The 10,569-nt window shown below is 37.5% G+C and overlaps 3 protein-coding genes across 3 annotated transcripts; 1 reads left to right on the top strand and 2 right to left on the bottom strand.

The window, feature by feature from the left end:
• Positions 1-890: 890 nt before the first annotated feature.
• Positions 891-1,535, bottom strand: LOC104225044 (3'-5' exonuclease-like). The gene has a single exon (XM_009776806.1). It carries the CDS (start codon positions 1,533-1,535, stop codon positions 891-893), a length of 645 nt encoding a protein of 214 aa, XP_009775108.1.
• A 1,953-nt stretch (positions 1,536-3,488) lies between these two features.
• On the top strand, positions 3,489-5,678 carry LOC104224999 (uncharacterized). The gene is made up of 2 exons (XM_009776746.2): positions 3,489-3,977; positions 4,472-5,678. The coding sequence occupies exons 1-2, from the start codon at positions 3,629-3,631 to the stop codon at positions 5,407-5,409; spliced, it is 1,287 nt and encodes a 428-aa protein (XP_009775048.1). The 5' UTR covers positions 3,489-3,628; the 3' UTR covers positions 5,410-5,678.
• A 196-nt stretch (positions 5,679-5,874) lies between these two features.
• Positions 5,875-10,569, bottom strand: LOC104225008 (stromal 70 kDa heat shock-related protein, chloroplastic). Its single transcript, XM_009776756.2, has 8 exons — positions 9,884-10,569; positions 8,675-8,927; positions 8,180-8,259; positions 7,924-8,066; positions 7,729-7,827; positions 7,419-7,608; positions 6,943-7,341; positions 5,875-6,700 (listed from the first exon to the last, which is right to left on the bottom strand). The coding sequence occupies exons 1-8, from the start codon at positions 10,430-10,432 to the stop codon at positions 6,293-6,295; spliced, it is 2,121 nt and encodes a 706-aa protein (XP_009775058.1). The 5' UTR covers positions 10,433-10,569; the 3' UTR covers positions 5,875-6,292.

Here is a 10,569-nt window from a genome sequence, read left to right as displayed (position 1 = left end):
TAGGGGTAGTTTATAATGAAGGGCAATGCCGATTATGGTTGTTGATGGTGATGGGGTGGTTAGTTGCGGTAGTTGGGGTGAATGAGTGTTGTTTATGGTTGAGAATGATGGTGGTGGGAGTAGTGCGGATGGAGAGTGGTGGTAGTCGATTATGGTTGTGGTGGTAGCATGATGGTAGTTGATAATGGTTGGCTGTGGCGACAATTAATAATGAATATGGATGATAGCATCTTAATGAAATTAAGTATCTATTATAGATCTTAATCATACAGACCTGTTCAGACCAATTAAGTGGTTCTGAAGTAAAAAAATAAACACACTTGATGATTAAGATCTGATTAATTAAGATTCAAAGCTCCATTAAATGCGAACAAATAAGGCCTTATACACCCTACCAAACGACATCAAGACAACACAAAATAACATTTCTAGAGAAAAAGTTTGTTTTTGAACAATCCATTAACCAAAACGTATAACGTACAACACTTGTAAGGTTACCTATTCTAGTCTTCATTAAAAGTTCATGTTAATACTGTTTGATGAATAAAATGTCACAATTTAAAGTTCAGTGTTACAAATTTGAATCGAGTGAGCTCTACAACATTGTTATCTAATTGAGTCTTATCCTTTTCTCACTATAGATGTCTAATAAGAATACACCAATTTCATTCACCAAGCTCCAACGAAAAGATCATATAACTAAACTAATATTTATAGTGAATAACAAAACTAATCGTCAGTAAATTGAAATGAATAAAATAGAGAGAATAATTTCTTGTGCCCAAGAAAATAACTCTATAAAGATCTCTATCTTACTTTTACTGATCTCCAGTTAAAACTAACATGCTATTTGCAATGGAGTAGTCACAAGGAAAACATATGAACATGTTCTAATCATACCAAGCACTTAAGATCCTCCCAATTTCAAAAGAAAGATAAGCATCAAGGCAAGCATAACATATCTGCTTAGGGCTGAGCCTGCGTTGATCCCAAGCACTCATAGTCACACTCTTGGGCTTCACAATCTCTTTTCCCACTATTTTCTTCACCAAATCCTTCAGTCCCGCCGTGAGAAGTTCCTTCTTCTTCAGCTCCGCCGCCGCCCACTTCCGGAGATCAACCTTCTTCGACACTAAAAGTCCATAATCGTGATTCAATTTCTTCACGTCACTTTCAATACCAACACCAACAAATTCGTAAGTTTCTTTCTGGAGGAACTGGCGGAGTCGACGGGGAATATTGGCGGAGTGGATAATTTGGTAAATGAGACAGGATTTTCCGACGCAAAGTTGGATGGTGGCGGCGGGGTTGTTTTGTCCGGCGGTGAAGTTGGGACGCCACTCGATGTCGAGGCCGACAATCAAGCGGTGGAGGCGGGATTCATTTAAGATTTCGGTTTTGTCGATCCATGAGGATACAATAGCGGGATCATGAGTGACAGTCGTTTCGATTACGATTTCATCATCCAGAATGACATCGTAGAGCTTGTATTGACATTGGCAGGTCAGTTCGTACTCATTGATCTTCACAGTCATGGCGTTTTCAAAAGCTAGAACTCTGCCTCTACACTCTTGTCAATTTTGAAGAAATAGTAAAATTAGGGTTATTAAAAATACTTTCTTGTAACGATCTACTAATATAGACAATTTTTTGAAAGGCCCACATAAAATTGGGCTCAAACATGATCAATAAAGTTGAAAATATCATGTTCAAGTTCTAGTGAAAACAAAAAATACTACTTAGTCGGTAATTTCTTCCCATCTATATAAGTCTGAATGAAATAGAGTTACCCCATACTGTATCCAGAGGGGAGTCAGGATTTTAAGCTTATGTATTCGGGATTCTAATCGTTTCAAGTTAGTGGATTTTAAATTAATAATTTATACATAATTCAAGCCAAAGCTACTAAGTTCGGCCGAACGCACTCCTCCGGACACTCTAGTTCCGCACCTGATTGTACCCCAAGACTTAGAAAGCAACTAGATCGAAAGCTAATGGAAGTTTGAAGGGATCTGAACCAAGACTTATATACTTTTAAAAATAGAGAGAGTTTAGAGGCAAGTACTCAATATTGCGTGAAAATTGCACGGGCTAGCCAGTTTTCGGACAGGTAATTAAAAAATAGTCAGCGTTAGCAAAGTCATTAAAAATAGTTATTGTTTTGCTGAAGCACGAAAAGTTCTAACATAATATGTTGGATTATGGAACTCCTGCGTATAAAGTTGCAGCATATTATGTTGCAATCTCACATGTAAAATATTATGTTGAAGTTGTTTTGGATTTTCAAGAGTGATTTTATTCAGATTTTATCTTTACATGAAAAAGTAATTAAAATTTAGTTATTTTTAAAACTATTGTTATTTTTCAATTATCAGTTATAAATCTGGCTATTTCTGAATTTCCTTTGGAAGAGCCCGCTTGCTTTTCTTTAGGAAATCGAGTTAGCTGGGCTGGTTTCCTATAGTAACAAAAAGTTGAGATGGAAACTCTGGTATCTATTCAGAAATTGTACAATGGCTAGACTTGAAGATCCACATTTCAATATTATCTCGAGAAATCAATTTTAACACCACCATCATAAATAGAATATTGGACTTAAGAATCGTATGAGTTACTTTTGGAATTCAAATAGTCACTATTCGTCCAAGACGACCAACAGGGACTAATTTATTAGTATAATTTTACTCCGAACAATAATAGAAGAGTAAGGGTAAGATATTATTCGTAAAATTTAGCTGTGTACAAAAAAATTCAAGACAACTTTAGAAATAAAAATAGGCTTTTTTCCCACATAGAAAGACAAAAATGATTAAGTAATGAATACGTATTAAATTGATAAAGAAATACTTATCGGCATCCTAATTGTGTTGAAATGATTGACATACCTCACTAATCGGAAATAGGAACGCGTCTAATTACCTCTAACTCCTACAAGATAATTATCTTATATCACCCTATTTTCAACTTCTTCACTTGTAACAATTTGTTAAAAGGGGTATTATCATTTTTAGCCCGCGCTAGAAATTATTTATATTCGGTAGTTAAAAAAGTGTATAATTTTTGTATATAATATACCGAATATATATATACAAAAATATATATTTTTTCGTTATTATTTTGAGAGTATCTATACAATGTCATTTTTCCCGTTAAAAGGATAAGTACACATTGTCATAAATCCTTGACCATTTTGTGCTTTATCGTTTCAATTTTATCCAATGTGTAAAATAAAATATCTTATCCATTTAACTGTTATTCCAAAATAGGTGTCATACAATACTACGACTCTATAAATATCATACGTTCCATAGAGGAACTCAATGAATGTAGGCAACTGAATCATATTATCATCCTTAAATTTCCTAAATAGAAGGGAAAATTTTAAATCCATTTTATCCCTTCATATCCACTGTAAATCCAAATCAAAACGAAATAATCCTCAGAATAATCCGAAATACCATTAAAGTAATCAAATTAAGGGATACCTTTGTTTATCCTATATACCAGAAAGTCCCTTCATTAATTGTTATGTTATTTCACATTGGGTTAGAACCAGACAATCAAATCTATGGCCTGTGACAAAAATAGATGAAACTAATTCTACGTATATAAATACACAAATCCATTCATGTTCTTCTCTTTGTCATCTCAATTATTGAAACATAATATTCTTATTCTAATTCCAATTCTCTCCTTTTGTTTCTTTGTGTATATACAATTTTTACCTTTTTTTATTTCATTTTTCCTTGTTGGGGTTTTGTCATTTGGTTTGAAAATGCCAATGGAAGGTGTAATGGTGGAGGAACCTGTTTTATGTGGTTCACCACTTGGGTCAACACCAAGCTCCCCTAAGAGTAGGATTAAATTTCTATGTAGCCATGGAGGAAAAATTCTTCCTCAGCCAGCTGATGGCCACCTCAAGTATGTTGGTGGTGAGACACGTGTTATCTCCGTTCCTCGGGACATTAAACTTTCAGGTAAATATTCGATATGGTCAATGGTGTTTGGTATTGAGACGTAGTTGTTATCTTGAAAAATTCACTATTCATGAAAATGTGCAATATTTGAGGGAATTGAGTCATGAATTGATTTGTATCATGTATTTAATTGGACTTTTAATGATGAACAATTTCAAGTTTTTCAATTCATATCAAGTTCATTGGCAAGTTGGCATGGATCCAAATTAAGAGGAAAGAGAAAAATGATGAATACTGTAATTCTTTTGTTCATCTTTATTCATTATTTTGCCTTTGATAGTTCTAGAGAATGACATAGTAAGGTCAGATAGATTTGGCATGTACCTTAACTCAAACAGCCATTAATCATTGACAAGACCCAAAACAGGCTTCAGCCTCATTGATTCTTAACTTCAAGGAAATATAATTGCATATTTAAAGTCTCTTTTCCTAAAATTCTTGAGTTGAATAAGAGTTCTCTAAGGGAATAACGTTATTTGTCCTTCACATTACAGAACTTATGAAGAAGCTTACTCCCCAAATTGAGGGTGATATGGTTCTCAAATATCAGTTAGTACATGAGGATCTTGATGCCTTGATCTCAGTAAAAACAGACGAGGATCTACGCCACATGTTAGATGAATATGATCGTTGTGAGAGTGCAGGAATCCCGAGGCTTCGTGCCTTCCTCTTCCCAGCAAAACCCGTCGTGGTAGACCACCATACAACGCCACCAGAACCTCTAGAACAACGATATATTGATGCCATTAATGGTATAATCCGTGCCAGGGAAGCAGGGATTCGGGTACCACCTCTAAGCATAAGTCATGCTTCTTTTAACATCTCCTCTGCTTGTTCTTCACCAAGATCTCCTGAGAGTTGCACTACTGATGGTGTAATCCAAGAGTCTTTGTTACAAAGTATTTTTCAGAATAGAAGTCAATTGCACAAAGTTCAGAGCTCACCTAGCTTTTACAATGTCACTAGCCCGCAGCAACACGGTTTCCATCATACCCCTCAATCACTGCAGCAGCAGCACCTTCACTATTACAACTATAGACAACCAAATTACAACGGGTACCAGTTAAGCAAACCTCCACCTGGTCCTGGTGATCCACTCAAAGGGCCAGAAAGGCTTGTTTCTGTTAGGTCTGTTGGCCGAGCTGAGGGCTTAAGGTATCAAGTGGATCATAATCAACATTACTATCAATCACCCGCTAGACACAGCCGTGGGAGTGGCTGTTGTACGAAATGTATGCACTACGATGACTATGGCCATTGTGGGGAAAGGAGAAATGGAAGTATATCGCCGGGCAGTTACTCTATGGAGATAGGAAATGGTTGTCCTTCTCCAGGTGGCTATTCTGTGGAAAGAAGAACCAGTAGTCTTTCTCCGAGTCCCATACCACTGAGTCCTCGCTTCTCCAATATGGCTGCCTCGGGGGATACTTGAGAGTTGAGACTCTTATCCGCTCTACAAATCGCAGTTGTTTCTGTATTTAACTTCTGTAGTGTGAGTCAATGGAGACAACAACTTTACCTTCTCATGCACATATGTTTTGAAAGAGCTTCTCTTATTTATTTGACATACGTTTTTGTATAGTCAAAAATAACTCTATAACCAAAAAGTGATGTACATCCATCTTTTGTGTTTACCTTGGACGTTGTATAATGAACATTGAAATTGTGATAGGTCCCTCGGGGACATTTATTTCGCACTTACATTAAGCTTGAGCTAACGTATTTTAGACTTTTCTCAGTGCAGCGGTAGAATATTAAAGCTGCCATATTGTATTTAAATATACAAATTCTGTAAGCTTTTGTCCATAAATGAATACTCGATTCCAGATACGAACAAGAACTGTGAGACGAGCTTGGAAAAAGAAATCTACACTAATTTATTGTTGGTACTAACTAGTAAGAATTAAATTCAAATTCAATAACTCCAACAACAGCAAGTCTGAGACTGAGAGAACAAGTAATCAAAAGCACAAGGAGCTTTAGGAATCGATCCACAAGTACCCCTAAATATCAAGTTTGGGGATGGTAGGGGTGAGAACCAGAAAAGCAGTATCTCTAACTTTTTGGTACGACTGGTGACATCTCTAAAAATATTCATGGGGTTGACACTGTTTCATCTTGCAAGCAAGAGTAGCCACCTAACTCAACATTTCTAACCTCTATTTCCTGTATGAATCATCTTTTTCGCAGACCCCAACCACCAGAAATTGTCCCCCAAAATCGTAATTGTGCAAAAGTAAAAACCTTATACACAACCTAAGTAAGAGTATAATAAGCTGAAAATTAAATATAGCCTCAAAATTTCTCTTCTATGCTCACTTGCTGTCGGTGAAATCAGCATCAATTACGTCTCCATCAGGTCCTTTCCCTGATGATGATTCTGAAGGACCAGCGGAATCGCCAGGTGCCGGACCAGCACCTGGTGCAGCTCCAGCACCGGGCTGGTTGTAGAGTGACTGACCAAGTTGCATTACTTCTTGGTTAAGGGCAGCCATCGCATCCTTCATGGTTTGAGTTGAGCCCCCTGAGATCGCTTCTTTAAGCTCTCCAAGTTTAGCCTCAACTTTCTCTTTCACCGGCCCTGGTACTTTGTCTCCAAGTTCCTTCAGCTGCTTCTCTGTCTGGTAGACAACAGAATCAGCCTGGTTCTTTGTGTCTATAGCATCTCTCTTCTCCTTGTCTTCCTGGGCGAATCTTTCAGCTTCTTTAACCATTCTCTCAACCTGTTCCCACACAACCAGATATTCCATCACTTATGAGCAGTAAGGGGAATTTACATGAAATGACATGCAACATACCACTCATGGACAACCAAAAGTATTTTTAAAAAAAAATAAAAATACAAAAAGGAAAGAGAAAGCAAATTTCAGCAGCTGATAAGCACTATACAGCTCTTTGCCCAATAATCCAACTAGAATTGCTAAAGAGACTTTGGTGCTAGTACAATTGGAAGTCAAAAACATACCTCATCACCGGGCAATGTGCTGGCACCAGTAATGGTGATGTCTTGCTTCTTCCCAGTACCCTTGTCAATAGCAGTGACGGAGAGAATGCCATTGGCATCAATATCAAATTTCACTTCAATTTGTGGAACCCCTCTTGGGGCGGGAGGAATACCATCAAGCCGGAAGCTGCCCAAAGACTTGTTATCCCTAACAAATTCTCGCTCCCCTTGAAGGACATTAATTTCTACACTTGTCTGACCATCAGCAGCAGTAGAGAATACTTCTGATTTTGAGGTAGGTAATGTTGTATTTCTTGGAATGATCTTTGTCATCACACCACCAAGTGTTTCCAAACCAATGGACAACGGTGTGACATCTAAAAGAACAATATCACTGACATCTCCGGCCAATACTCCAGCCTACAAAAATGAGAAAATGAGAGGTGCACCAAAATACAAATCAAGAACACAAGATGCACGAGGAACAACAATCTCACCTGCACTGCAGCACCGAGAGCAACAACTTCATCAGGATTTACTGTAACATTGGGGTCCTTTCCAGTCAATTTCTTAACAAGTTCCTGAACAGCTGGAATACGTGTAGAACCACCAACAAGGATCACCTCATCAATATCGCTGAAGGAGAGCTTGGCATCTCTCAAGGAATTCTGAACAGGAGTTTTAAGCCTGATTGCAGAACAATAGCAAAAAAACTGACATCAAGACCTTATCTCATAAACGCCACACCAACTTTTTAAAAAAAAATAAAAATTGATAAGCTACAAAAGTATGTTCTATTGCAGACACCTGTCAAGCAGATCTGAGCATAGTTCTTCAAATTTACCCCGTGTGATAGTGGTCTCAATGTGTTTAGGACCATCTGCAGTGGCTGTGATGAATGGTAAACTGCAAAACAAAAATATATAATTTCAATATCAACAGAGAGAGAAGCCCCAACAGGATAAGACAAAAACAAAATGAAGGTTGAAACACAGTACATACCTGATGTTAGTCTGTGTCAGTGATGACAGTTCCATCTTAGCTTTTTCAGCAGTCTCAGTCAGACGTTGAAGAGCTTGTTTGTCCTTCAGAAGATCAATACCTTCATTCTTCTTGAAATCTGAAGCAAGCCAATCAACAATTCTCTGCATGAACGAAACACTTGTAAGTGACCTCTAGCAGGTACTAATGGTTTAGAGTTAGATTGCTCAATCAAGTCGCAACAACATTTTGTTGGTAGGAAAGAAAAGATGCAAACCTTGTCAAAATCGTCACCACCAAGATGGGTATCACCAGAAGTAGACAACACCTCAAAAACACCGTCACCAACCTCAAGAACTGCAAGCAAATATATTAGTCCAATTGCCCCAGGGATTAGTACGCACAAAGACATGGATAGAGACATCTTATAAAAGTATCCCCTAAACTACATAAGAGAGCTACATGTGAGGAAAAACCAGCACAGAGAGTCACATTACTAAATAAAGAATCAACAATTTAAATTTGGCAGCTATCAGCCCATTCCTATGAACCTTTTAACCATACAGCTCAAGCTCAAAACGCTACACGATAAACAGCAGTAAAGAATAAGCAGCAACTTGTAGAATACTTTTATTTTATTTCTATAACTATCCCTACAAACTTGTTTAAAGCTAATCCTCTCCTTCAAATTGTGGCTGTATGCAAAGCATCAGTATCGATAAACTCAAAATATGAAATCAACGACAGTGGGTAACCATAGTGCCATTATTACCTGATACATCAAAAGTACCACCTCCAAGATCAAAAACCAAAATAGTTTCATTGTTCTTCTTTTCAAAACCATAAGCCAGGGAGGCAGCAGTTGGTTCATTAATTATCCGGAGAACCTCTAATCCAGCAATACGACCGGCATCCTTTGTTGCTGTCCTCTGAGAATCATTGAAGTATGCAGGAACTGTGACAACAGCTTTGGAAACCTTGTCATTCAAAAATTTGGATGCATCATCCACCAACTTCCTCAAGACCTAAACCAGAAAAGGGAGTAAAAGCATTAGTCAGTCAACTTAGTTTTGCAAGCAATAACATCCCTAAACAATTGCCAGCTGACTTAACTATGGAATTAAAAATAAAAACATAAGAAAATAAGTATATGGCAGGATGCTCTAGCCTCTGTATAAACTCTTGTCTAATCAGTTTTGAACCTCATATAAATAATGCTTTATTGGACAGCAAAATTATATTCCTCACACAGCTCCAGCAAAAGCCATGTGAAATAACAATTTAATGAAAAACAGACGCCCTGTGAATTAACGAACATCAGGATCTCGAATCATGAAAATAATTATACTAAAGGCATTTTTTGCATGGAGTAAAAGATTATTTAGGAAAATATTTACCTTCTCCTTCATATTTTCCTGGACTAACAGTCTAACAGTGTATGGTTGCCTTTCTGGAACACGTTTTCTCAAAAAGAAAAAAAAAAAGTTCTTTTACAATACACCTACTTCCACTCCATATCTCTTTAATCAAAACTTCAATACTGCCAATCTTAAATACAAATTATGTTTAAACACTATCCTCATACCTTATCCTACACCTTATAATATCATATGAAGAAAAAATAATGTTCTTTTACAATACCTCAAAAGCCAATATTTAATACAAATTATGTTAAAACACTATCCTCAGACCTTATCCTACACCTTGTAATATCATATGAAAAAAAATAATGTTCTTTTACAATAAATCTACTTTTGCTCCATATCTCTTACTTCAATCAATACTTAGATATTATTGACTTGGACAAAAAAAAAGATATTATTGTCAGTCTTTAGTACATATTAAGTTAAACCCTATCCTCATACCTTATCCAACACCTTGTAATATCATACGTTATCAACTTTTTTACTAACTTCATACCAAAAGCATCCTAAAGCGTTAATACATGTTTATGAAGGAGAATGCAAGATTAAATATATACCTGAGCTGAAATTTCTTCGGCTGCGAATGATTTGCCAATGGCAGGGCAATCGAGCTTGACGTTTCCATTCTCATCTCTAATAACATTGTACGAGACCTGCTTCGACTCCTCATCCACCTCATTCATTTTCCTCCCTATGAATCTCTTCACCGAAAAGAACGTATTCTCCGGGTTCACCACAGCCTGACGCTTCGCAATTTGCCCGACAAGCCTATCCCCGTTCTTAGTATAAGCCACCACTGAAGGTGTTGTCCTCTGCCCTTCAGCGTTGGTCACTATGGTGGGCTTCCCTCCTTCCATAGCAGCCACGGCGGAATTGGTCGTCCCCAAGTCAATTCCCACCACCTTCTCCGCCACCACCCGCAGCGGCGCGTGACCACCACCATTTCTCCGGCTGCTACTGCTCTTCTTCTGCTTCAGTCCGAACGCTAGGGTTCTGTTGTTTAGGTTTTGACCTAAAAACACTGTCTTTGAGGGTTTTCTACTGGAAGAGGAAGTTGTGAAATATGTGGCTCCAAGAGCGTGAATTTGAGCTGTTGAAGACGCCATATTTATCAATTGAATACAAAGAGATTGAATTTATCGGTGTGTAAACTTGTGCGTGTAAAGGTTGGAGGAAACCCTAACCCTAGAAGAGAGGAATTTGATGATTTGGGGGATTAGAGCGGAGTGAACAAGGAGTGAGG

The sequence above is a fragment of the Nicotiana sylvestris genome, chromosome 1 (genome assembly GCF_000393655.2).
Source record: "Nicotiana sylvestris chromosome 1, ASM39365v2, whole genome shotgun sequence".
NCBI lineage: Eukaryota > Viridiplantae > Streptophyta > Magnoliopsida > Solanales > Solanaceae > Nicotiana > Nicotiana sylvestris.
This window is presented reverse-complemented; position numbering and strand designations above follow the sequence as displayed.

Bases quoted from the DNA above. Each gene is read 5' to 3' on its own strand.
- LOC104224999 (XM_009776746.2), top strand. From the start codon at position 3,629: ATGTTCTTCTCTTTGTCATCTCAATTATTGAAACATAATATTCTTATT. The intron at 3,978-4,471 runs GTAAATATTCGA...TTCACATTACAG, and splicing joins TCGGGACATTAAACTTTCAG to AACTTATGAAGAAGCTTACT.
- LOC104225008 (XM_009776756.2), bottom strand. From the start codon at position 10,432: ATGGCGTCTTCAACAGCTCAAATTCACGCTCTTGGAGCCACATATTTC. The intron at 7,828-7,923 runs GTATGTACTGTG...TTTGTTTTGCAG, and splicing joins CTGACACAGACTAACATCAG to TTTACCATTCATCACAGCCA. The intron at 7,342-7,418 runs GTGAGATTGTTG...TCATTTTTGTAG, and splicing joins CTCTCGGTGCTGCAGTGCAG to GCTGGAGTATTGGCCGGAGA.
- LOC104225044 (XM_009776806.1), bottom strand. From the start codon at position 1,535: ATGACTGTGAAGATCAATGAGTACGAACTGACCTGCCAATGTCAATAC.